General features: G+C 42.5%; 1 protein-coding gene across 3 annotated transcripts; it reads left to right on the plus strand.

The window, feature by feature from the left end:
• Positions 1-26,630, plus strand: ALAS2 (5'-aminolevulinate synthase 2). 3 transcript variants are annotated; one of them, XM_021710142.1, is made up of 12 exons: positions 1-45; positions 4,774-4,814; positions 9,674-9,869; positions 10,541-10,663; positions 11,507-11,617; positions 14,168-14,390; positions 14,817-15,001; positions 17,920-18,099; positions 21,238-21,402; positions 21,961-22,229; positions 23,288-23,450; positions 26,345-26,630. In XM_021710142.1, exons 3-12 carry the CDS (start codon positions 9,689-9,691, stop codon positions 26,506-26,508), a joined length of 1,764 nt encoding a protein of 587 aa, XP_021565817.1. In that variant the 5' UTR covers positions 1-45; positions 4,774-4,814; positions 9,674-9,688; the 3' UTR covers positions 26,509-26,630. The 3 variants fall into 3 exon arrangements, with proteins under 3 accessions (XP_021565817.1, XP_008051650.1, XP_008051651.1); XM_008053459.1 differs by lacking the exon at positions 1-45 and having other exon boundaries at positions 4,690-4,814; XM_008053460.1 differs by lacking the exons at positions 1-45; positions 11,507-11,617 and having other exon boundaries at positions 4,690-4,814.
• The last annotated feature ends 713 nt before the right edge of the window (positions 26,631-27,343 follow it).

Consider the following 27,343-nt stretch of genomic DNA (forward strand, 5'->3'; position numbering starts at 1 on the left):
TGAGTTGGAGTCTCACTCTGTCACCCAGACTGGTGTGCAGTGGCCGCTCCTGGTCACCACAGCCTCGACTTGCTGGACTCCAGCGATCCTTCCGCCTCAGCCTTCCATGTAACTGGAACTACAGGCAAGCGCTACCACACCCAGATAATTTTTTGATTTATTGTAGAGATGAGGTCTCACCAAGTTGCCCAGGCAGGTCTTGAACCCGTGGGCTCAGGCAATTCACTCACCTCAGCCTCCCAAGGTGAGGGATTACAGGCTGAGCCACCGAGTTCAGCTGGGAAGGTTTTTTGTTTGTTTGTTTTTGTTTTATTGAGTTGGAGTCTCACTCTGTCGCCCAGACTAGAATGCAGTGGCTGCTCCCGGCCACCGCAGCCTCGACCTGCTGGGCTCCGGCAATCCTTCCGCCTCAGCCTTCCGAGTAGCTGGAACTACAGGCATGCACTACCATGCCCAGCTAATTTTTTGATTTATTGTAGAGATGAGGTCTCGCCCACCCAAGCGGGTCTCAAATCCGTGGGCTCAGGCAATCCACTCACCTCAGCTTCCCAAAGGCATGGGATTACAGGCTGAGCCTTAATTCTCCATCACTGATGAAGCTGAGCTTGGCTGGGTAGGAAATTCTTGGTTGAAATTATTTATCTTTGGGGACTTTAATGTTGGACTCCAGTCCCTTCTAGCTTATAGTGTTTCTGCTGATAGGTCTGCTGCTATTCTGATTGGTTTTCCCTGGTAGGTAGTCTGACCTTTCTCTTGCTGTCTTTAGGACTTTTTCTTTTGTACCTACTTTATGTGGGTGAATTACTGTGTCTAAAGTTTGGTCTTCTCATTTGATGTCTTGCAGGAGTTCTCTGTAACTCCTGTGTGTGGATGGTCACATCTCTGGTGAGGTGGGGAAAGTTTTCTTGGATAACCTCTTGAAATACTTGCTTCAAGGTGTTCTCTATTTCCCTTTCATCTTCTGGGATACCTATCAGGCATAGGTTCGGCCTCTTGATATAATCATGTCTCTTGGAGGCTCTGTTCTTTCTTTCTGAGTTTTTTTCTAGGTTTTTACAGATTGGGTTAATTCCATGTTTTATCTTCAAGTTCTGAGATTATTTTTTCTGTTTGATTAATTCTGCTTTCCATGCTTGTCATCTTAGTATTTATTTCCTGAATGAAATTTTTATGGCCAAAAATCTCTGTTACTAATTCTTTCAGCATTGCATATTATTTTTCTTGAGTCTTATTTACTCTTTCCATCCATTCCTGAATTCCTCTTATATTCTTGAGCCAGTTGTTGGTGACTTCCATTGTTTGGGCTCTGAGGTCTGATTTTTCAGGCATTTTCTGTTTGTTACACTGAGAATTACCTGTTTCTTTCATTGGTTGTTTTTTCCTCATTTGTGACTGCCCTCTTTCTTCTTCTTTAGTTCCATTTTTCAGTGGCAGTGGGAGAGGTTTTCACTTCTGATGTTTGCTCAGCCCTTTATTCTTCCCTGATCAGGGCTCTGAATTTGTTCTATTTTGAAACATGGCTGGGAGTGGGAAGCTTTGCTGTCTCTTGTAGTTTTGAGAGTTGAATAAGGTGGAGGACAGGGAGCTAGGATTCAGAAACTACTTGCAAATCACAATGTTCACTGACTGTGGTATGGGTTCTCTGAGACCCACACCCTACCACCACTCTATATGATGATGTAATGGGTACTTGTGTGTACCACCTGAGTCCAAGATAAAGTAACAGCATTGAGGAGAACAGAAAAGTAGAATGAAATAAGACAGACAAAAATAAAGAAAAAATTTAAAACAAAAGCAGAAACCAAAGCAAAGAACAATTAAACACACACACACAAACACCAAAACAAACCAGAAAAACAACAAAGCAAAACAAAACAAAAAACAGCAACAACAAAAAACCCATAAAAACTACACATTCACACACACCCAACACAAAACAAAAGGAGATGAAAAAAGAAAACAAAAGAAGGAATTCAAATCAAACCCTCACAGATATATTGACACATGCATTAATCTGAAAAAAGAGAAGAACAAAAAAGCAAAAACAAAAAAAAACCTGAACAATAAGCACTCAATCATTCACATACACACATAAACAGAAAACAAAAATGAAATTAAAAAAAAGATGGTGGGATGTAGATGGAACCCTCACATACACTTTCATGCACAAAGGAAAAATATTACAAATTAAAAAACAACAAACAAAAAACTCTGCTCTATTGTGGCAGGTTCTGTAATTGTTTCTCTAAGCTGCTCACAGGCAAGCCCCTCTGCTCTCTCCTACAGAGCTTGGCCTCATTTACAATCTCCCCAGTGTCTGGCCCAGAGAAGGAAGAGAGAAAAGTAGGGGTGGGTGGGACTTCAGTTCTCCCTTTCTACTCTCATATGGTCAGGGAATCCCCTCTGGAGAGGAGGTGTGGGACTGTCTCTTCCCCAGGTACTCTTGGGGGAGGATGCCCCAGCCAGGGCTATCCTGGAGTAGAGTCCTCCTATCACAGGTGAGGTCCAGGCTCTGCCTGGGTATGTCCCTCTCAGTCGTGCCTCAGCTATGTGGGTCTGACATTCAGAAGATTGCTGGGGAGGAGGGGGTTGGGTCAGCCCCAGATTCAGCACTGATCTCTTTGGAGGTCTTCCTCATCCTTTTTTGGTCACATCCTTTGTCCTGCAGCTGAATCAGGGTAGTGGGTGGGGTACCTGAGAATTAGCACTCATCCTACCCTCTGGAGTTTGTGCTTTCAGGATATTCCTTCTGGGTCATGATCAATCCCTGAGTAGTTAATCTGCTGGTCACAGAGATCAGGTCTATGGTTCCTTGGTGAGCAAGCTGGAGCACTTTCTTTCTCCCATTTCCAAGATGGTGGCAGGGTGCCTCTTTTGTCTTCTCCAGTGGGGCTCTGCCTCTGGATTTTCTCGCTACACTCCCTCTGCAGCCCTTGCTGTCAGTGTCCAACCAGGGACTACAGTGGTGAGGCAGAGTCTGGAGCTGGCAGTTTTTCCTGGCAGTTTCTTCCCAGGAAGGGCTCTGTTGATTTTTTTTTTAATGGCACTCAGTTTCTGCAACCTGGTAAGCACTAGGGACCAAGCAGAGTAGCTGCAGCACCAGCCACTTCACCAGCAGAGTCCTGGCCACTTGTCCCCAAGTCCCCACTCAGTCACTCACATGCCCACTTACTCACCGACTCATATGCAAAATTTTCTATACACTCACTCACCCACATGGGGACTCACATAGTCTGACTGACTCTGCTGCCAAATTCCTCCCTCCTTCCATCCAGGAACTCTTTTATTTCAAGATGTTACCCCATAAAAATACTCTCACAAGTACACAAAGATGTTCACTACAACATAATTAACAGTGGAGGGGGACAGATCCCTGAGAATAACCTAAATTTCTATCAATAAGGAAGTGTTTAACTAAAGAAATTATGGTACATTCAGATTTTGTAATATTATAACTCTACTAAACAGAATGAATTTACATGGAAAGAACTCTGTGAATATTGGCATATAGTTGAATAGAAAAAAAGAAAATTGAGGATCAATGTGTAGACTATGATCTTATTTATGTAAATAGAATACTAATGATGATAATCTATTCCACACATGAGATTGCCTGATTATAACATAGTTCTGCTACCCTAAGTTTAAGAAAGATAGTGGCAACAAGGGTACCTGTATAATGAATATTTGTATACCTAACCCTGAATTGAACCCCACAACTTTAAAATAAAAAAATAAATAAAAATAAGAATGACAGTTGAAGAAGAGAGTAAGAAAAGGGGAAGAAAATTTAAAAGGAAGGCATGAGTAATGGAAAAGAGAAGACAGAACTTCGCATTTTAAACTGTATATTCTTAGCCAGGCATGGTAGTGTGCTCCTGTAGTTCCAGCTACTTGGAAGGCTGAGGCAAAAGGATCGCCTGAGCCCAGCTGGTCGAGGCTGCGGTGGTGGCCATGAGCGTGCTACTGCACTCCAGCCCGGGTGACAGAGTGAGACCTCAACTATAAAAAAAATTAAAAATAAAAAAATAAATTGTATATTCTGAGAGGGAGAGAAGAATGTGGGTTCTGGAACCAGACTGCCTAGGTCCACAATAGGGTTTTGTACTTTCTAGCTGGGTAATTATCACCAAGTTACCTCACCTCTCTGAACCTTCACTTCTTCATCTGTAGCATGGGGATAACAGTATCTATTTTTAAGGTCCTTATGAGGCTAAATTGTTCTACCCAAAGCACTTAACAAAGGGCTTGGGGCATAGTAGACAAATCAGCAATATTAACTGTTCCTTTGGACCAGACACTGTGCTAAGTGTTTTCTATATATGATGTTACTGAATTGTTACAACTCAGGAAGGCAGTCTGTGGGAGCTGTTAGAGCTCATAAGCACAACACTATGCTAGGTCTGACTCCAGAGCCCTTCCCACTTGTGCTACAGTTGCTTCTGGGTTTTATTGCCTTCTGTTTGTGGTTGAGGAGACTGAAAGACAGAGAGGTGGCTTTGCTGAAGATGCCCTAGCTCTATGTGAACGACCTGATTCCAAAACCCAAATGAGCTCATTTTACTTACCTACAGAGAGGAGGGAAAGGAAATAGGGAAGAGTCAGAGCTGGGGGGTGGGGGAGGCAAGAGCTAGGGGTGACTTTGGGTTTTATCTTCAGCAAGGAAGTTTCTGAGATACCTTTGGGGCCAATGCAGGGCCAGGCCAGCAGAAGGCAGGGGTGGGTGGAGTTGAGCCAGAGGAGAATGGATAAATGCCAGATCCTAACCCACAGCACTCACCCGTCATTCGTTCGTCCTCAGTGCAGGGCAACAGGTAAGAGCTGCTTTCAGCCTGGTGACCTCTCTCTGGTCTACTTGCCCACCTCAGGGCTGTGCACAGACTCTCTGGCCTGACTAGATCTGACTTTCCCTTTGTCTATTTCTCAGAACCTGTCTGGAATTTTCTTTTTTCTTCTCCTATGTCTCTTCCTGTCTTTCCTTGTTTTCAGCTTCCCTCATCTCTGTTTTCCCTTGTTTTCTCTCCTGTGTTCATTTTCAAATTCACTCACCTTACTTTACCACTTGCTTTCTGACACTCTCACTTTGTTTTATTTTTCCTTCCTCTAAGTTATCACCATATCTTTTTTCTCAAATTTCTTTCTCTCTCTCCCGTTCTATCTTTCTTCAGCCTTTTATCTCTCAGTTTGTCTCTCGCTTCCTCTCCTTTTCTGCTTCTCTATCAAGAAAGATGTCAATATTTCTTCCTGCAGTTCTCCATGCCTCCCTTCCTTTGACTGCTGGGCTGACACCAGAGCTCAGTGGGTCTGAGCCTAAAGGGCCAGAGCTAGGGAGGGAAACTAAGGGGATATGGGAGTGATGGGAATAACGAATTGGGTAAAGAGATTTGGGGGAATTGAGAGATGAATAATCAACAGAAATAATACGGGGGATAGTGGAAGAGAAGTAGTGTCACTATGCAGAAAGTCAACAGAATTGCATTCTCACCCTAATTCACTGTGAGACCCTAGACAAGTTATTCGCCCTCTGAAAAAGAGGCTTGGCTTATGATTTCCACTACCCTTTCTAGTTCTGATTTTGTTGTCTTCTAATTTTTTTTTCCTAAGGTTTTCTGGTTCTCTGATTTCAGGTATCTAAAATTCTGTATGATTATTCAATGGTATGAAAGGGTGCTAAGAAGGAAAGTAAGGGTTGATCCTTCCAACTCCTGAAGAGAAGTGACCATTTCCCCTCCAGATTTAACTGATTCTTGCAAAGCAGGCTACAAAAGAGAGGGGGACAAGGAATGTTGCAATGAGTGGTTTCTGGCTCACTGCTGGGGTAGTGCTGTAGTTGGCTCTTTTGACCTCTGGAACTGCGGATTGAGTGCTGATATGAGACAGGATTTTAAGGGTGTAGGGACTTTTGAATAATAGTCTGCCACTTGGCCTGAAATTTCACCATCATCTCTTTAATTAAAAGCATTATTTTAAGAAATTCCCAGGCAAGCATTACCACACAGTGGTTATATACATTGTCAAATGATGGAATAAATGAATGTTTGACAGTGTCTGAAATTCTGCCTCAGTTAGAGATATGTTTCTTTCGTAAAGGTATTTGTCACATAAGGCAAATGTCCTGGAAAGGGGCCTATATTAATGCAGTAGAGGAGATAAATGTCTGGAGTCAGGCCCTCAGTCAAGAAAAGATGTAGTAGTATTTAAATCATGGATCCATAGTGGTTAAGTTAGGGGTCTCTGGAACCAGATTTCCTCAGTTAAAATCCTGCTTCTCCTCCTTACTAACTCTGTGATCTGGACAGGTTACCTAACTTTTTGGGTCCCAGTTTCCTCATTACAAGGTTGATACGATAATTAAGTAAGTCAATGCATGTGAAGCATTTCCAACAGGGTCTCGCACAGTGAGGGCTCTGTGAGTTTTTAACTATTAAAACCAGATGGGATCTATGAAATTATCTGTGGAGAAACTGAGGCTCAGAGAGGGGAAGTACAGAGTCCACATTTATACAGTAAATTATAATAGGACTGGAACAAGAATCAGTCTCTAGCTTTCCATACCTGACCTGGTATATTCTTGATGTTACTTCTCTTGATTGTACCTTCACTTTCCCTACATAGAAAATGGAAAAAATAAAAATAATCAAGTCTATTGATTAAAAGTAATAGGTAACACTTTTGTCAGTGTTTACTCTGGAATAGGTACTCTGCTAAATAGTTTATATGGATTATCCTACTGAATCTTCACAACATTCCTGTAAAGCATTGAACTTGTTATTACTTGTATTTTGCAGATATAAGATATGAAGCAGGGAAGTGACTTTTCTAAGGTCCCCAAACTAGTGAGTGGTGGAACCAAGATTCAAACTCAAGTAGTTTAGCTCCAGAGCCTGTGCTCTTAATACACTAAATTGACTAAATGCTTCCTTACTCACTCCAGTCTCATGGTAGGTGATGAGACGGAATGGAAACAGAGCCCAAGGCCAGGCAGAATGAGGCAGGAAAAATTCGAGGAAAAGAGTATCAGAATAGGAGAAATGAGAACTGGATCTTGAAAGAACTTGAGAATTCAACAAATTCCAAGAAGTAGTCTATGTTTTCCCAGGACTCTGAACATATCATGGTCAAAGCCCCTTTTAAATAATGAGCATATTGAACTTCTTCCCTTTTTATACATGGGGTAGGCCTTAATTCATCTTTATCCCAAGAAATGCCTGGACTTTATCTCCAATCCTTCCCACTACATAGCCCTATACTGTTGTCATTATTGTTGTCAGTATTGATGCTGAGAAAAAGGAGTACAGGATCCTGGAGCATGGCTCTCTGCCTTGCCTGCCTCTTTGTGGGCCATCCACCTCTCCTCAGCACCAATCATCAGGGCCAGCCCCAGCCAGATGCTCAGACATGATTCCAGGAAGGGGCTCCCCTTCTCTCTCACACCCTCGTCTCAGCTTGGGGAGTAGTCAAACCCTAATGGCGATAAACCCTGGGAGCTTTATCTGTAGTCTCCAGGCTCAGCCTCAAGTGCTTTAGCCTTCATAGGCAAGCAGGGGAAGGGAAACTCTTATCTCCAGCTATGAGGTAGGCACTGGATCCAATTCATTACTTACCCTGTAAGGTAGGAATAATTACCTCCCATTTGACAGCAGATTAAAGCCAAAACCCAGAAAGAGGAAGTGAATTGTCCAAGAATGTCCAACAAGAGAGTTGGGGAGCTAGAATTAAAATAAGAAAAACTAACATTTATTGAAGACTTACTATATGCCAGGCACTATCCTAAAGGTTTAACATGGGTTATTCCATTTAGTCTTTTCAACAACCCTTTTGCCTTTCCCAATTTCAGGGCCCACATACCCTTGCTCAGGCTGCTGTGACAGTCTGTAAGATGGGGATAGGATGCTTTGGAATGAAACAAGGAAAATAAATTGCTTTGTGAGGTAGAGGGAAGGTACTTGCTCTATGGGACCAGAAAAAGAGAGAAGTGAAGGCGGTTGCCATATGCGGACAGGGCTATGAGTTCCTCCTACTCAACTGTATCTCACAACATAAGACTTTATGTACTGAGAGCGCTGCTAGATTCTACTCAGTAGCTTTCTTGGCAGTGCCAGGGCTTTAGTCTTCCCACATTCCCCTATATCTTTTCCATTGTGCTGTCCCTTATCTTGTCTTACCCTTTGACTCTGGCTTTCCCATTTGCCCCTTTTCTTTCAATCCATTTCTCCCTTTTGTTCTCTCTAGCTGTCATTCACTCAGTCTTCCCACCTCTCGACACTCATCCTTCCCCTTTAGCCAACTCTCTGTCTCTATCCTTTGATCTTATAATTTTCTGTACTCCTCTCTCTGTCTCTCAGGCTGTCATTCGTCTCCCTCAACAGGGTCATGCTCCTCTTCTCCAAACTCTTATTGTAACTTAACCCTCCCCAATCTCTGGCAACATTTCTCCTTTGCTCTGTGTTTGACTGACTCTCCACCTCTGCTGAATTCTCTCCATTCTTGCTCTCACTTTTATGAATCTCTGTATATTCCTCTAGGCACCTTGATCTCTCCTCATGTGCCTTCGGTGCCCGTCTGTCTATCTCCACCTCTACTACTAAATGCACCATCTCTCTTCTGCTGGCTTTTTAATTTTCTTTCTCTCATCACTTTTTCTGTTCTCATCTCTACCTTGCCCCTTTTTCCTCTGGCTTCAATCTCTTTCTCTTTCTCAACTTCTGTTCTTCTAAATTCACTGTCATGGCTACTCTTGTTCTTTCTCTACTTTCCTTCTCTTATCTTTTCTTCTGACTCCTCTCCTACTCCTCTTGTCTTCCCTCCATTTAAGGCCCTGTTCATTCATCAACTTACCCCTAAATTCAACAAATATTTATGAGTGCCTGTGTTCCATTTGGTTTCTCCTTTTTGACTCTTCTCTCTGTCCCCTTTCTCTCCTCTGTCTTGGCCTCTGCCTCTTTTACTAACTCATAGATTATATCTTTGTTCCTTGCCTTCCAACCCCTTTGAGCCTTGTTTTCACTTCTTCCTTTATCTATGCTTATCCAAGAGCCAGGAGAAAATTCAAAGACAGCAAAATACTAGCCTGGTGGCACATAGTCTGTAAGACCTAAAGCCTGCCCTTCCTTCCTTTTCCTTGGATCTCTAAAGCTGGTACTTGTGGCCTCAAGCTCCTTCTGCCTCTTTGGCTGATCCTGTTCAGAAAACACTCTGGGTCAAGCCTCAGGAGCTCTGCTCAATGACATCTGTTTACATTAACAGGCCAAACCTTCACTTGGCTAAGATCATTATCCATAGAAAGATTCTTGACTTTAAGTCTTAAGCAAAGGTTTGGTGGACTGTCAACTCTCATCCTGCCACACGCACATTTCAGTGACCCTCACCATCACAAAGAGGGTCAGTGGCAGAGTCTAAGTCAGATTCTAGGCTTTCTGACCTCCAGTTAGAACACTTTCCTTCACCTATTTGCCTAGTGGTCAGTTTCCTATTTCCTCCTCTCTGGTACCCTATTGGTACATTTTAACATTAGGAAAGAAGTTCTTTTCCTGGGAGAATAATAGGGGCATCTCTGAGAAAGGCAGCAAGCTTTAGGTGGGAAGCTAAAGACAAAGGATCAAACACAGTAATGACCCCTGGCTTTTGACCAGGTTTTCATGATGGAATCTTATCTCTTCCATATCTTCTGCAGGACTTCGGGTTCAAGATGGTGGCAGCAGTCATGTTGCTACAGTATTGCCCAGTGCTTTCCCGGGGCCCTATGGGCCTCCTAGGCAAGGTAGTTAAGACTCATCAGTTCCTGTTTGGTATTGGACACTGCCCTATCCTGGTCACCGAAGGGCCAATCTATTCTCAAATCCACCTTAAGGCAACAAAGGCTGGAGGAGGTAAGAGGCTTCTGGCAAAAGGGGAGAATGTCTGGGTTCTGGGGTCAATGTTCCAAGTCACATTGGCCATCATTGCCTAATAATTAGGAAGGTTAATGTAAAAAGTGTCAAGGTAGCATGAACTGGCCTAAAATATACCCAAGATCTTCTAGATCTTCTAGATTCTAGAGAATCTTCTGCCAGACTCTCTAGAAAAAGTCTCGTTCCCATGCCCCTCACACCATATACTCCAACCACACTGAAACTACTTAAAATTGTCTAAATTAACCCTATTGGCTCAAGATAGATTCTATGCTTTTGCTCCTGGCAGATTACCCTCTCCAGACCCTGTAAAAGAGTATCGCACATAACTTAATTGACATTAAGCTTGGGCATCATCTCCTTTTCAAAGTCTGCTCAGACCTCCAACCTTTCCAATTCCAGTTCTGGGTCATATTCCCTCCCTCTTCTGGACTTCCACAGCCTCTGCCCTCCCTCCAATCCCAGCATTTGTTCACAATATATCTTCAGTGTGTACCATTCCTACCAGCTTAGGAGCTTCCCTAGTGCAGGGACCAGACTCATCTATCTCTATCATAGCTTGAGACAGGGCTTTGGGATATAGGAGACCTTAGTAATCATTATTGAACTGAACTTAATGCATCACTAATTACTCTCATACATTTGCATAGACTCTCCATTTTGGGCCAAGGGCCACTGTCCCTTCATGCTGTCAGAACTCCAGGATGGGAAGAGCAAGATTGTGCAGAAAGCAGCCCCAGAGGTCCAGGAGGATGTGAAGGCTCTCAAGACAGGTTGGAGTCAAGTTCCATCTTATGCAAATTCTACTCCTAACGCATGAACTCACTTCATCACAGTCCTGAGCTAGGCTAATCCAAGGGCAGCCGGTACAGATCCAAAAATGGGAAGTCCAGTCTTTTGCAGGGAAGCCATGGTAGGCAGTAGTTTAGACTGTACACTGAAGCATACCCTTCCCAACACACACACACGCACAGGCTTCTGTAACTTTTAGCCATTAGTCTAAGATAAGCCCTCTCAAATTCTGCCTCCTCTCTTTTGGATAGGTAAATGGATCCCAACAGTCTGGGGTCCCATATTTAAGGAAGACTACTCTATGAGAATCTGTATTTGCCTGAAAGAGAAAGGTTTGGGAGTAAGTACATCCTTTAGAAGGATGTGGAGCCCCAGGTCAACTTAACTGGTACAGAACACCCAAGATAATCACACTTGAGAGATGGCCATTCTATTGACATCTTTCATAGGCCCCTTTAGGATATCATTAAGGACAAAAATTTCAAAATTAACATTTATTAATGTTCAGAAAAGTAAGGTGCACTGCTCTGCATCTACTTCTTAAGTGCAGGACCCAGGGTGGATTCCCCAGTTATCTCACCCAAGGGAAAATCCCAGTGAGGAGAAGTGTGATTCACCTTATGAAAGGTTCCTTGACATTATAGGAGTCTCTACTCAGATAAATGAGTAGGAACTCGCTTTGCAGAAGATTTCTTCTCCCTGTAAAAGGTTTCCCTACTTTAAAACTTGGATTTTCATGTGTTGCATTGAGCTTAGCAAGAACAACATATGCTTTCTTTCCCACTCCCCACTTCATGGCCAACAAATCCCACATTTCGTCTCAGATCTGCCCAGATCCCTGGCCTCAACCAACCTGAGGAAGCCATTCTCTAGTCTCCAGGAGCAAGAACAGATTTCAGGGATGGTCACACACCTGATTGAGAACAATATGCCTGGTGAGTCTGCTGAGGTGGAAATAAAGGGAATCAGAATAAAGAAGGATTTCTGAAAGGGCTTCTGACATAGTAGAGGAAAGGGCATGGAAGGGCTTTGGAACCAAAGGTAATCTCAGTTTAAATTTTAATGTTGGTACTTGCTGGATCTGTGTGCTTTGGCAAGTAAGTCACTTCCCTTCAATGGGATTTTAATACCTACTTCAACATGTTACCATGAGGGGAAAATAAAATTGAATTTTTGGAAGTGTTTCTAGCTTGTTATGAAGCCTCATCAAATATTAGGCTCACTTTCATTATTTCTTCTCCATACTTCCTTCAAAAACTCTGATCCTTCATAGAAAGCCTTTCTCCCACACATGAATGTGTTTGTATTCATTTTCATAATGACATTTGCTTTATTTTTAACATAAAAGAAATATGATCCATCATAAAATATTTTTGACAAATACAGGAAAGTCTAAAGAGGGAAATTTAAATCATTCAAAGTTCCACCATCCATTATTTTTTGTTATATTTTCTGCCAGATATTTTTCTATAGTTAAACGCACACACAAACATACACAGAAATCCTCCACTCCCCTCACCACACATTTTTATTAGAAATGTCATATTCTACCGAGTTTGTTATGATATTTTGTTCACTTAACAATATGTCATGTTTGTCATTCCATGTCTGTAAACTTACAGCTACATAATAATTATCAGTGGTTGAAGTGTGTTCTGTGGTATAGATGCAATATCATTCAGTTAATCGAGCACCTATATGTTAGGTTGTTTCCATTTTTTTGTATTCTTCTAATTTAGATTGTATGTTAGTTTTTCATACATATAACTATACCCAAAGAAAATGTATAGTACTACTTTTTTTTTCAGTTTTGATTTTTTCCTAATTATATCTTGGCGTATGTTTTGCTCTGTGACGTTTTCTTCCCACTCAACAATATGACTTGGAGATGGTTTCATTTTAGTACATATATATTGACCTCACTTGTCAATGCTTTCAAATGTTTGGTAGTATAGATATACTAGAGATTATTTGGCTTTTCCTCTATTCGGCTATTTGTTTGTTTGTTTTTTCTATTACAAACAATGGTGGAATAAACATCCTTGAATGTACCTCCTTGTGCACATAGGTAAGTGCTTCTCTTCCTGGGGTCTAAGGGTGTGCACATTTTAAATATTAATAAATATTGCCAATAGGCTCTCCAATGTGGCTGTACTAGCTACCAAGTAGGGTATCCATATCCTCAAACTCTTACCAGCACTTGATATTATCAAATTTTTACATTTTGACAAAATTGTTTAAAAAATCAATTGTTTTCCTGGTTTTATTGTCCTGATTAAGAATATTTTTCTAGGCTAGGCATGGTGGCATAATCCCAGTACATTGGGAAGCCAAGGTAGGAGAATCACTTGAGGTCAAGCTCTACCAGCCCAGGCAACATAGTAAGAACTTGTCTCTACAAAAAGTCAAAAAAAATTAGTCAAGCATGGTGGTCCATGCCTGTAGTCTCAGCTACTTAGGAAGCTGTTGTGAAAGTATCACCTTACTCCAAGAAGCTAAGGCTATAGTGAGCTGTGATCATGCCACTGCACTCCAGCCTGGGTGACAGAGTGAGACTCAGACTCAAAAAGAAAACCCCTTTTTAAATTACATTTATTGAACTAACTATTCATATTCTTTTCCCATTTTTCTACTGTGTGTGTGTGTGTGTGTGTGTGTGTGTGTGTGTGTACATTTAGCCATAGAAAAACTTCTAGGAGAGAATATAACAAAAACTTAATAATGGATGGTAGAACACTGAATGATTTAAATTTCCCTCTTTACACTTTCCTGTCTCTATCAAAAATATTTTACAATGAATCATATTCCTTTTCATTCCTCACAACAACCCTACATAGAAAGTTGGTAGTTTTTCTATTTTACAGATGAGGGAACTGAGGCATAAAAGGTTAGGTAATCTGGACAAGATCATGCAGCAAGTAAGTGTCCATTAAGCAAATAATTCAGAGCCCACTTCTTTAATCACTACCACTACAAAATTAGGTAACTCTATTTATAGGATTAATTTAAATAATGTTTGCCAAAGGGTTTGTTAAACTCTAAATCTCTCTGTATGAGACAGACATCATGATTCTTGCAGATAGCAACTGATATGGCTGTTGAGGATGCAAACTGGTAACATCCTTGCTGCAGGGATGTTTGGAAATATGCATCAAGAGTTTTAAAACATATTGACATACCTAAAGAGTATGTCAAATAAGGAGGCTGCTGTACTAACCCCAGGAAGAGATATGAGGCAATGCCCAAAGTAGTAAGTTTGAATTAATGTGTGAATAAGTTGCTGAGTGAATGAATAAGTGAGTAAGCAAAGGGGTGTTGAATGAAATAGCAGAGTCAGTGTGGTCTAGTAAGTCCATGATTGAGCAAATAAATGAATACATGGAAAAAGAATTGAATAACTCAAAATCAACAGCATAGATAAAATATAAATTAGCCAGGAAGAGACTGAAAATTAATTATTTTCATCCCCATCTCTACTCTTGCAGGAAACTATGCCTTTGGTTATGATCAGTTTTTCAGGGACAAGATCATGGAGAAGAAACAGGATCATACCTACCGTGTGTTTAAGACTGTGAACCGCTGGGCTGATGCATACCCTTTTGCCCGACACTTCTCTGAAGCATCTGTGGCCTCAAAGGATGTGTCTGTCTGGTGCAGTAATGACTACTTGGGCATGAGCCGGCACCCTCGGGTCTTGCAAGCCACACAGTGAGTTGTAGAGTCTGGGCCATGAGCTGTGGGAGACACACCCAGATAAAATGCAAAACCACACATGGACAGAAAATATAGAACTGGCAGTGGAAATTTAGGTTCCACTAAATTTAGGCCCACTCTTCATGTGCTTCTAATCTAGCTATAAAATTAGTATTGCTAGAGATAGGGTGTGACCTCTTCTAGGTCTTCAAAACCACTCAAGCTCAACCTGGTTCCTCACTCTATCCGAGTGCCCCCATCCCTAGGAGGACCCATGTCTCCCTATCCGCCCCATCCTCCCTTCTATTTGGTCACATAGGATACAGTTCATATAGGATCACTGAGTCAACACTGACATCCATCAAAGAAGAGAAACCTACCCACTACCTCAATGTCTGACAAGAGGTTTTTTCTTCTCCTTGTCTATTTTCTCCTGGCCAGGGACACCCTGCAGCGTCATGGAGCTGGAGCTGGTGGCACTCGTAACATCTCAGGCACCAGTAAATTTCATGTGGAGCTTGAGCAGGAACTGGCTGAGCTGCACCAGAAGGACTCAGCCCTGCTCTTCTCCTCCTGTTTTGTGGCCAATGACTCAACTCTCTTCACCTTGGCCAAGATTCTGCCAGGTAAGCCTGAGGCCTGAGCTTTGTTCTGGGCATCCAATCTCACTGCTTCCATTGCTCCTTCCCTCTATTCTAAGTTCCCTTGTGCCCATTGACCTTTCTTTTTATCCACCTTGCATATCCTCAACACTGGATGATTATATCCCTCTGCTTCATCCCCTTCTGCATCCAGGTGGAGGACCACTACTTGAAGAACACCACCCAAACTCACAGAAGGGAAGCATCACAAATTCATCACCTCCCAATTCAACTGGGCTTTTAACACCTAAAAATAGTTCTTCTATGACTCCACAGAAGCTTTTTCAAACTTTCTTCCCTCTTATAAGATCTCCAACTACCTTCTCCTTCATACTCAGCAAGGAACCTCACATCTTACTACACAACGGAAACAGAAGCCCCCAGAAAGAAACTCTTTATTTATTGCCACTAAACCTACATATTTATCTAATTGTTCTCTATCCCTCCCCACTCTTTCCTTTTACAACGGAAGGCACATTTCTCCTTCTGCCTAAAGTCAATCCCTTCACTTGTATGCTGGATGCCATTTTGCCACTCTGTCTCACTCTCCAGCCAATAAAGTCCTCACTGCCTATGCCGTGTCATTCTTCCATCACAGCCTCAACCCAAGAGGAATACAACTCTCTACCTTCGCTATGTCAATCCTGTGTTCATACAGGAACCACTAAAAAGTCATGGTCCCCAACTTCCACTGGGTTCCTTATTCTCTCTGGCAATCCTGTTTCCCTGGTTAGTTCCCCAAGTTTCTGGGGCAGTTTTGCCGAACCCTCAATACCCCAGCCTACCCATGCCTCCTCACTCCTTCTTTCCTGTCACAGTGGAAAAAGTGCCCTTTTTCTTATTGACAAATACTTCCACTGGTTCTCTGTATCCCATTCCCCCTTACCTCCTTAGCAGTCTTGGTCGATATCAGCTCTCTCCTTCTCTCCTATATCTTCAGTCTCTCCCTCTCCTTAAATATTTTCAAGTTTCTTGCATCTTAAAAAAATTTTCCCTCGACCCCTCATTATACTGTAGCTACTGCCCTATCTCTCACCTCCTTATAACAGGCAAACTGCTTGGGAGAAGTCTCCACACTTGCTATCCACTTCCTCACCTTATGCTGATTCTTTACTGCATTGTAAATATAACCATGATTTCTTGAAAACTTTTTCTGAAGTCACCCATAACCCTTAACTAAACTCAATATCTTTGGAATTTTTTTCAGTAGATACCCTCCTCAACCATTAGAATTCAGCTTCTTTTCATCTCTACTGCCACCATCCTAGCCTAAACCAATATCATTTTTTTTAACCTCTGCCTCCCACAATCTATTCATCACAGCAGTCAAATGGTTTTAAACATGCTAACCTATCTTTGGTACTCTCCTAGTCAAAACTCTTTAATAGGGCCAAGCATAGTGGCTCACATCTATAATCCCAGCACTTTGGGAGGCTGTGGCAGGAGGATTGCTTGAGGCTTGGAGTTCAAGACCAACCTGGGCAACAGAGCAAGAACTTGTCTCTATAAAAAAAAAATGAAATTCCCAAGTGTGGTGCTGCACACTTCTAGTCCCTGCTACTCAGGAGGCTGAGGCAGGAGGATCACTTAATTCTAAGTATTTGAGGCTGCGATGAGCTATGAGCACATATATCACTGCACTCCAGCGTGGGTGACAGAACAAGACTGTCTCTAAGAACAAATCAAAACAAAAAAAATTTTAATGGATACCCATTGCCTTTAGCACTAAATTCAAACTCCTTATGGCTTTTTTTATTGTTGTTTTCATTTGTATTTATTTATTTTTGTAGAGATGAGGTCTGGCCATGATGCCCCAGCTGGTCTCGAACTCCCAGGCTCAAGCAATTCTCTTGCCTCAGTCTCCCAAAGTGCTAGGATTACAGGCATGAGCTACCATATCTGGCCTCTTATCATGGCTTCTAAAGCTCTTAATAATCTGGCTTCTACATATCTCTTCAGCCTCATTTTTTTTGACACCCCTCCACTTACTCATTCAGTAATATAGTCATTCATATACTCGTTAAACTCACTAACAAATCCTTAGGAATCTAAATCAGTCACTGATTTATGCATTCATTCATTCAGGAAATATTTACTTAGCATATACTATGTACTTAACCCTATACTGGGTACCAGGGATGTTGTTTGTGCTCTCAAGAAACTCTCAATCTGCTTGTCCTTCAAGCCACGTCCTTCAGGAAGCCATGGTTCATATTCTCTTACTTTTATGAAAGGTCACAGTTCCCAAATGGCAGTGCAATCTGGGGGATCAAGAAATCAACTATTTCCACAAATGTCCCACCCCCACCTGCCCTTGCAGCACTGTACAGTAAAAAGCCCTGAATTCTTCAAGCCCTTGAGGACTTTCTTTCTGTAGATCTTAGCTTTCTCATCTGCACAGTAAAGGGGCTGGATCCCATGGTCACTAATAGCCCTTCTATCTCTGACATGCCATGAGCATATGATTCCAACAGCAAAAGCCTGATAAGTTCCATCTCCATAACTATAAGTAGATGTATGCTACCTGGAAGAGACAAGATTTCATCTAGACCAAGACAAATCTAGCACCAGTCAAATAACAAGCATTCCCTTAGAAAGCATTCCTTTTCTAAGTCTTATATAACAGGTAGAAGGAACCTAGGCCTGTCCTCAAGAAACTCTAAAGCTTCCTGGGGAAATAAATTTTCCTCTGCTCCAACATAGAGGCTAAAAGAGGATTACAAATTTCTGGAGAAAAGGGCGTAGCGGTCAGAATTTCAGGGAAGGAAGTTCTTCCGAGGGAGGAAGAGGTGTCACAAAAGTTTGCAAAGAAGGAGGAAGCAGAACAGGGTCTTCAAAGGGAAAAAAGGTTGAAATGGGAGTACTTGGACAGAAGCTAAAGAATTTTACATATGGTTCCTCAGGGTGCGAGATTTACTCAGATGCGGGCAACCATGCTTCCATGATCCAAGGTATTCGCAATAGTGGAGCAGCCAAGTTTGTCTTCAGACACAATGATCCTGACCACCTAAAGAAACTTCTAGAGAAGTCCAATCCTCAGACACCCAAAATTGTGGCATTTGAGACTGTTCACTCCATGGATGGTATGTATATGTGTGAGTTAGAGTATGCTTACTAGTATCGGTCTCACAAAAATTAGGATGATTACAATAATAACAGCTATTTTTTAAATTTTTATTTTAAATATGTGGGGTACAATTCAGGGTTAGGTATACAAATGTTCATCATGCAGGTATCCTTGTTAATGAGGTGTACCCCCCCGCCGGCAGTTTCCCACTACTGCCAATCCCTTTCTTATAGTATTACGATAATTGTTCAAGGTCCACTTATGAGTGAGAACATGTGATACTTGGTTCTTTGTTTCTGTGATAGATCACTCAGTATTATAGACTCTAAGTCCATCCAAGTTGCTGTGACATTCATAATTTTGTCCTTCTTTATGGTTGTGTAATATTCCATTGTGTATATGAACCACATTTTTTTAATCCAGTCCTCTTTCGATAGGCAGCATGGTTGGTTCCATGTTTTTGCTATTGTGAATAATAAAACAGCTAATATTTATAGAACACTTATTATGTGTCAAGCAAAATTATTAGGATTTTACATGCATTAATTAATTTAATCTTCACAATTCTATAAGATAGGTGCTATTATTATTGTGATTTTTTACATGAAGAAGCTGATACATAAACAAGTGGAGTAACTTGTCCAAGGTCATGCAGCTAGTAAATGCCAAAGGATGGAGATAGCTATTACATTCATCTTACAGATAAAGAAACGAAAGTTCAGAGATGGCACCCAATTTATCTTGGGTTGCTCAGCAAATTGGCACCAAAGTATTTGCATGCTAGGACATATAAATCCAATTCCTCACACAACACTCACCTCATTAGAAATTATGTGCAAATCAATCACTCCAGTGTCTGGTTTCTACAATGGAAAATTTCGCAAACCATTGCCTAAGAGTTTTTTTTCAAGGTCCAGTGTGAAGCACTGGGATCAAAACAGGCTTTCAAGTCAGAGAGGCCTAGGTTCAAATCCCATCTTTGACAATTACTGGTTGTGTGGCCTTGGGTAACTCTTTAACACTCTGAGTCTCCGTTTTCCTCAAGGTAAAATATCTGATTGTAAGAATTAGAGATGATGGAAACTATTACATTTATTATGCTTTCATAAAAATAAATGATCTTTTACCTCCTACCTCCTTTATTCTTCCAACTGCAACAATGCCCAGAGCTTTCGATTGCTGGCCCTGTTAAGCAGAAATCATATCTCCTTTAGTTGTCTCCTTCTGGATTTATTTTTATTTTTGTTAAGATTAGAAAATATAGTTTATTTAAAAGTAAATTGGAGAGAGAGAGAAAGAGGAGATTTATCTCCCCAGGGGAGGGGAGGGGGCCAAAGCTTAATAAAACATGGCCTGGCCATAGCTCAAAGAGCACATGACCACACCATAGCTTAGCAATGCAGTGACTGCGATGGTCTGGCAATGGCCCCTTCTGGATTTATTTAAGGGATGAGGTCCTCACCTCATTTCCAACTGAAACAAGAAAAAGTATATAGTATTCCCTGACTTAGCTAACTTCACTGGCCTCAGCATCATGTAATAGTTATGCTAGTGGGCTCTAAAACCAGGGGTATCCGTGTTCAAATCCCAGCATGACAATATACTAGCTTGGGCAAGCTGCTGCTGCTGCTGCTGCTGCTTCTTCTTCTTTTTTGTTTTTGTTTTTTTGTTTGATTGGGGGTCTCACTCTGTCGCCCAGGCTGGAGGGCAGTGGTATACTCACGGCCACCCCAGCATCAACCTGCTGAGCTCAGGCAATCCTTCCACCTCAGCCTTCCAAGTAGCCAGAACTACAGGCATGCTACCATGCCCAGCTAATTTTTTTTTTTTTACTTATTGTAGAGATGAGGTCTCGCCAAGTTGACCGGGCTGGTCTCAAACCAGCAGGCTCAGGCAATCCACTCGCCTTGGCCTCCCAAAGTGCTGGGATTACAGGCTGAGCCACTGAGCCCAGCTGGCAAGCTTCTCGATTTGTTTATCAGTTCTCAATTGTTGTTTTTTTGAAAAATGGAGGTAATAATAATTAAATAGCTGTGAGAATTAAATGAGTTAATATAGTAAGAAACTTAATTGGCATGCCCACTCCTACTACAACTGGCAATAAAGCAAAACCATCCCTTTTGCATATTTCTACCATTGAGATTATTCAAATTTCTCTAGTGAAGACCAAGCTGGTACCATTCTACTTCCTTACATTTGCAAATGAATTACTCCTTTTGTTTTTTTGGTGGAAATGACCTAAGTTGTCCATTTTAGGACTGGATCTCTCTCACTAAAATGATAGTTGAGTCAGGTGCAGTGGCTCACTCCTGTAATCCCAGCACTTAGGGAGACCAAGGCAGGAGGATCACTTAAGCCAAGGAGTTCAAGACCAGCCTAGCAGCCTGTGCAATATAACAAGACCTTACCTTTCCACACACACACACACACACACACACACACACACACACACACACAGAGCCAGGTGTGGTGGCACATGCCTGAAGTCCCAGCTACCCAGGAGGTTGAGGCAGAAGGCATGTCTGAGCCCTGGAGGTTGAGGCTGTGGTGAGCCATGATCATGCCACTGCACTCCAGCCTGGGTGAAAGTGAGACCCTGAATCATTAAACACAGAAAAGAAAAAAAAAAAGTACTGCTTGAACCATCACACTGCCTTCTTTGTCTCCAGCTCCAGTTCCTGCAGTTGGCTCCCCTCATGCTGTCCATTGTACCAACTGCTCACATTTTAAAATCCTGGCCTGGAGTCCCTGTTGCCACTTGAAGAAATTTCTTCTATATTCCAACTCCCTGTACCTCAGCAGTTTCTAGGGAGTACAGAGGGATTGTATCGGTGTACACACAGACTTAAAGGAAAAAAACAAAGAAGGTGGAGAGATGCTGAAAATGGCAAAAACAAGAAGACAGAGGTAGAATGAAGTAAAAACAGAAAGACAGAGTCACGCCTTGAAAACACACACATGCAGAGTTAAGGTAGCGGTGGAATACAGGCAATGGATGCATACATACAAAGTGGTTCTAAATAGTTCACATCCTCCTTCATCTCTACAAATATCCTTTTCCAACCCAAAGTAGGCATGGAGAGGAAATTGCACACTGGAGACAGAGCTGGGGAAGGGTTATAATCTCCTTCCTCTATCCCTCGGCTTTGCTCAGGTGCCATCTGTCCTCTTGAGGAGCTGTGTGATGTGGCCCACCAGTACGGGGCTCTGACCTTCGTGGATGAGGTCCATGCTGTAGGACTATATGGGCCCCGGGGTGCTGGGATTGGGGAGCGTGATGGAATTATGCACAAGATTGACATCATCTCTGGAACTCTTGGTGAGTGAATGTCTTGGGCCTTTCTTATATACAATTCAGAGAGAAGCCCCCCCCACCCCCACAAAATCCTTTCCTTCTTCCTCCCCAAAGCTGCAGAAGTTGTTTCGTTAGAATTCATAGACTCAGGCTGGTGTCTTCCTGGTCTCCCTCCCTCCACCCCCATCCCAATGTAGAATTGCTAAAGTCTTGCAGGGGAGTTTGAAAAGATCCCTGAGCTGGGCCAAATGGTGAGTGGAGAGTTGTGTTTCTAAAACCTTCCCCACCCCACTCCCAAGCTCCATCTTAGCTTCACTCTTGAGCCTAACCAGTTGACCATCCCCACCCAGTTCCTGCTTATCTAGTCATTGCACATGGCAGGACTTGAAAGTCTTATCTCAAAGAAGCAGAATTATCAGCTTTGACTGCCTTGTCATGGATAGGAAAGATGAGCAGAGGCCTGGGACAGGAACCCAGAGCTTCAACTTCTGGTACACTTCCTTGTGTTACCTGGGGTGTGATCATGCTCCTCTGTAGGCTGATTATGGGATCTGTGTGCATCTTCCTCCTCCCTGACTCCAGGCAAGGCCTTTGGCTGTGTGGGCGGCTACATCGCCAGCACCCGTGACTTGGTGGACATGGTGCGCTCCTATGCTGCAGGGTTCATCTTCACTACTTCACTGCCCCCCATGGTGCTATCTGGAGCTCTGGAATCTGTGCGGCTGCTGAAGGGAGAGGAGGGCCAAGCCCTGAGGCGGGCCCACCAGCGCAATGTCAAGCACATGCGCCAGCTACTAATGGACAGGGGCCTTCCTGTCATCCCCTGCCCCAGTCACATCATCCCCATCCGGGTGAGAGTCTCATTTTGCCCACTCCCTACCTATCTCTTCTGGGGGCCTCACCACTCCCAGCAAACCTATACCTGATCCTGTCTTCAACTCTTTGCTTTCTTGCTAACCATCCTCCTTATTGCCAGCTTTGTTCCCCTTTTTGAAAAATTATCAGCCATTCTGGATTAACAAATCTTTGCATCACCTGTTTCCTCATACATATTGAACTGCCCTAACCCTCACAACAGTGAGTGCTGTGGCCTATGATTCAACGTATTTAAAACTGTAGATTAAAGCCATTAGAGGGTCACAAATTCAGTTTAGTGGGTTATGATTAGCACTAAAATATACAAGAAATAGAATAGAAAATGTTGTAGTACATCATACATAGTAAGGGTATCATTTTGTGAGAAATATGTTTCTGTTTTATACATGTGTATGTGTAATGTGTGTAAAACATATTTCTTACTGAGAATTGCAGTCAGAAAAATAAAATCAAAAGCCACAGGACTAGCTGCTGTTTTGGACCCCCAACTAAGTTTGAGTGTTTACTACCTTTGAAAATAAGCTGCTACTTCTTTCTTAAATGATATCTATTTGTCTAAGTCAAGTGTGGGAAGGACAATGTTTTGTGACAACATTAAAGGTAAAAAAGAAATAATCACTACTCCTTAGGCTAACCTAATATTTCCTTGAAAGACTGCATCTTTAAACACCATTTTATGAATTAACCCAGTGGCAGCACCCCAGAGGTGGCTTGAGGGATTTACCTTTTTCACACAGAGCTCCCCCGGCCAAATTAACATACCAGCTAAGTAAAACCAGTGTGCTTGCTCTACAAACAGCTTCAAGACAAGGCCCCTGGCACCATCTCCATCCAGTACCCTTCAAATCTGATTGCTAGCTCTGATCTCCTTAATAGAAATTCTGGAGGTGCCACTGACTAAGCCCCTTATGAAAAAAAGTCTGTCCCAAAATTCAGTGGTGTTCCCTGATTCGGTTCCCTCCACCTGCTAAGTGAAGCTAGTGATGGTGGAGCCAGGGTGGTAGATACTGATAGGCCTTTCTCCTGAGTCCAGGTGAGTGATGCAGCACTCAACAGCAAGCTCTGTGATCTCCTGCTCTCCAAGCATGGCATTTATGTGCAGGCCATCAACTACCCAACTGTCCCCCGGGGTGAGGAGCTGCTACGCCTAGCACCCTCCCCCCACCACAGCCCTCAGATGATGGAAGATTTTGTGGGTAAGTTCTCAAAAAGGGCGCCTACAGCACTCTTTCTCCCTCAGTCCCTGGGATCTAAAAGAAAAATTGAGACAGAGACCATTCAGTTCACAACATATTTCTGGAATATCTGTATGTGCCAGTGCCTATAATAGGGTCACAAATGAATGAGAAGCAGACCCTAGACTTAAAAGGGCTCCAGTTTGGCTAAGGATACCATGGTAGACACAGACAATGACATTAAGGAGTAATCAAAGTTCAACAAAGGCAATGCATGGGGGAGTTGAGGGAGCACAGAGGCCTGACCCAGCCTGGGGGATTGAAGACAGGCTTCTTAGAAGTGACTCCTGAGCTGAGTCTTGAAAGGTAAGTAGTATTGGAAGAAAGAAGGTGTGGAAGATGTATCCTAGCAGAGGGAAGAGCATGACAAAAGGCAAAAAGGAGGGTGAGAAGCAGCCTGGGATATATGGAGAATAAGCAGGTGTTATTGGAATGTAGGATAGTAAGAATAGAGGGAGGAAGAGTATGTCAACCTATGATCTACAAAAACAACTTGAGATAGACATTGGGTTGAGAGGCTTGTAGAGCTGAGTAGTTTGAGTTTTACCCTGAAAATGCCAGTTTAATTAATTCACCCAAAGTTTGTTGGATTTCCGTTGGATGTAGTTTTCAGTGCAGGGCCTGGCATCAATCAAGTGCTCATTCCACCTGTTGGATGAAATACATGTAGGCAGTCGATGGTCTAGCAGAGGAACCAGGCATACATGGCACTGGTCCAGTATGATGAGCACTGGTGTTCTAGAAGCTGGAAGAAATGAGCTCATTATGGTCAGACAGAGTGGGAAGGATGAAACTGGAAAGGCTTTGTGGGTGAGGAAATTTTTATCTTGCATATTGAAGTGCATGTGAATATGGTATAAGGATATTCTAGGACAAAGGAATTCCATGAGCAATGACCTAGAGCTAGGAAAGCACGGGGCATATATTGACATCATTCTGTTTGTCTGGAGCATAGACAGTATGAGAGTACCAGAAAGACAAGATAGGTAGGTATTATTCAATTCATTCATTTAAAAATATTAAATAATGCTAGCTAATATTTAAGTATTTACCATGTGCCAAGCACTGCTCTAAACACTTTACATGTATTAAGTCTTCTAATCCTCACAACAACCTCATGAGGTAGAGATGCTCTGATCATTTCCATTCTGTGTATGTGGAAATTGAGACACAAAAATATATAGTCACTGGTCCAAGGTCACATTCCAAGGTTGGAATTGGGGGAGTCTTTCTCTATCTCCACTAGGTCTACTGCCTCTCTGAGCTGATTGATTACCCAGATTACTGGACCTTTTGTTCAGTCTTTATTGCTCTGGGCTTCAATGTTAGAGTTCTCAGTACTCTCAGTTCTCTGAATGTCCACTTAAGTTGGACTTTTGCAGAAAAATACATGAGAGGCATTCACCATGGCTCAACCAATCCCTCAATCCCACAGCCAATGCACCCTGAAACCCTGCAAACGTTCTCTAGAATCTCTCTCAAATCCATTGTCTTTTCTCCTCTGCTGCCTCTTTAATCCATGTCAACATTTCTTCCTAATTTCCCTGCTTATCTCTTGCTCCTCTCTAATCCCTTCTCCATACTACCCATCAGAGGGATTTTTCTAAAAACCTGACCATATTGCTCCCTTGCTTAAACTCTTTCATGTTTCCCTTTGTCTATACTCTTCAGTAGTGGCCTCCAAGGTGAGATATCCAAGATGATCTACAGAGTAAGGGAATAGAATACATATTAGAACTTTATCTTAAAAATAGGAAATTAAGCATTACTGATTGATCTTTACAATACAGGCTGACAGTGATCCATGTACATAGTATATAAATAAATATTCAGAGACTGGAGGTACACGTTAAAACATTTGTACTGATAGGGATATATAGTCAAAAATATGGAAACCACTGACCTACAGAACAAAGTTGAAGCTCCTTAGCATGGCATTTGATGCCTTCTACACAGTGATCTCTATGCCATCACTTCCTCCCCATATGCATTTTAATTTTTCAGCTACACTGAGTGACTTGTACATAGTTCCCTCATTTTGCTCTGCTCTTACCCCTAGGAATTTGTTGATGCTACTCTCCTCTGATTGGAATGCCCTCCCTCACCCTTTCCTCTGGCTGACCTCCCCTCCACTCTTAGACTTAACTCAGACATCTGTTCTTTCATTCTTTCAACAAATGTGCGTTGAGTACCTACTGCATGCTAGACACTGTTCTAAGTGCTGGGGATCTGACAGTGGACAAGTCAGATACAAAATTCCTACCCTTCTGGTAGATACCCTTCCTACCCTTACATTCCAGTGGAAGGGGACACAAAAAATATTAATTAAAATAAGTAAATTAAACAGCCTGTTAGTTTTAAGTGCTATGGGAAAAAATAAAGCAGGATAAGGGAAATGACACACACCTTAGTTACTTCCTACAGGTGAGTCAGGTTCCATCCTCTGGGTTCCCATATTCCCAGATATGCTCCCCATCCTGGTTCCCTGGTCACAGCACCAATGGCACGGTGGAGTTACTATCAGTGTCAGCTTCCTCGCCAGGTTAGGAGCTTCCAGATAGATTCACTTCTTGGGCCACAGCACATTCTGTACTTAGGTAGTAATTCAGGCCAGGACAGTATGGCTTCAAATTGTGTCAGAGGAGTGCTCCCAATCTCTTATACAACCTGGTACCTAAAGACAAATGGTAATATTCATGGCACAGACTAGAGCAAACAGAGGAGGCTACTTCTGGCTCTGAGGTACCTTGAAGGGTTGAAGGGATCAATATCTTGATGCATCTGTACCGTGACACAGGGATTTGGAAAACCCAGCCTAACCAATTCTTTCCCTCACATCCCCCTGCTGCCTTTAGAGAAGCTTCTGGTAGCCTGGACTGAGGTGGGGCTGCCCCTCCAGGATGTGTCTGTGGCTGCCTGCAATTTCTGTCACCGTCCTGTACACTTCGAGCTCATGAGTGAGTGGGAACGTTCCTACTTTGGAAACATGGGGACCCAATATGTCACCAACTACGCCTGAGAAGCCAACTGCCTCGGATCCCCATCCTACCTGTTCATTTAGGGCTGAACCTCCTCCTGTCCTCTGATTTGCTGTGTGCCTCTAGCTGACTTGAGTGTAAAAATAAAGAGCAAACTGCAGCATTTGTATTCCTTCATTGGACAAAGAACAGACAATTGCACTACACCTGACAAGTGGTAGGCCCATGAGAAAACCACAGGTCAACTTGTTGGTCTGACCATCCCATTTACTGACAGGGAAACTGAGATAAAAAAAAGAAGGAAATGCCTCAAAATTACACAGTGAGTTGCACAAAGAGTCAGGAAACTTGGCAGATTTGAAATAGCTCTTCCCCAAGGATTTCAACAGAAATCCAGGGATTGTCTCTTCACTGGTACACCTGTAAACCTGGGCCCCATGTAGCTCCTGAAGTCAGTAAATAAAGTCAGTCCTAACCAAACTGCCTTGAGAGAAGTGGTATCCCAAAACAGAGGAGGTATTTTCCAGAAAGGGGAATGAATGCCTTTCTCAGTCCATTATTCTCTTTCTCTCCCACAGTATCTTAAAAAACAGGACTTAGCAGCTACATTTTTCAAAATGAGAAAAGAGGTTTGGCTATAGCAAGCACCATATTTCAAAGCAATGTTCTCAAATTTTCCAGGTTACATACAGCATATGGGATACATTTACATGGCACACTTAGGTGAACTAATGATAATACTTGCCAAGGAGGCAATCTTACTTGAGATTTGTGTGATCCCAGGTCCTACCTGGCAACTCTGAGGGTTGAAGGCATACCATTTCTTTCCATCCTGTAACCCATTTGTGCAGCTGTGGGGCACACTAGTTGGGAAGC

This window comes from Carlito syrichta, unplaced genomic scaffold (assembly GCF_000164805.1).
Source record: "Carlito syrichta isolate Samal-C Ts95f unplaced genomic scaffold, Tarsius_syrichta-2.0.1 Scaffold288175, whole genome shotgun sequence".
NCBI lineage: Eukaryota > Metazoa > Chordata > Mammalia > Primates > Tarsiidae > Carlito > Carlito syrichta.

Bases quoted from the DNA above. Each gene is read 5' to 3' on its own strand.
- ALAS2 (XM_021710142.1), top strand. From the start codon at position 9,689: ATGGTGGCAGCAGTCATGTTGCTACAGTATTGCCCAGTGCTTTCCCGG. The intron at 18,100-21,237 runs GTATGTATATGT...GGCTTTGCTCAG, and splicing joins GACTGTTCACTCCATGGATG to GTGCCATCTGTCCTCTTGAG. The intron at 22,230-23,287 runs GTGAGAGTCTCA...TCCTGAGTCCAG, and splicing joins GTCACATCATCCCCATCCGG to GTGAGTGATGCAGCACTCAA.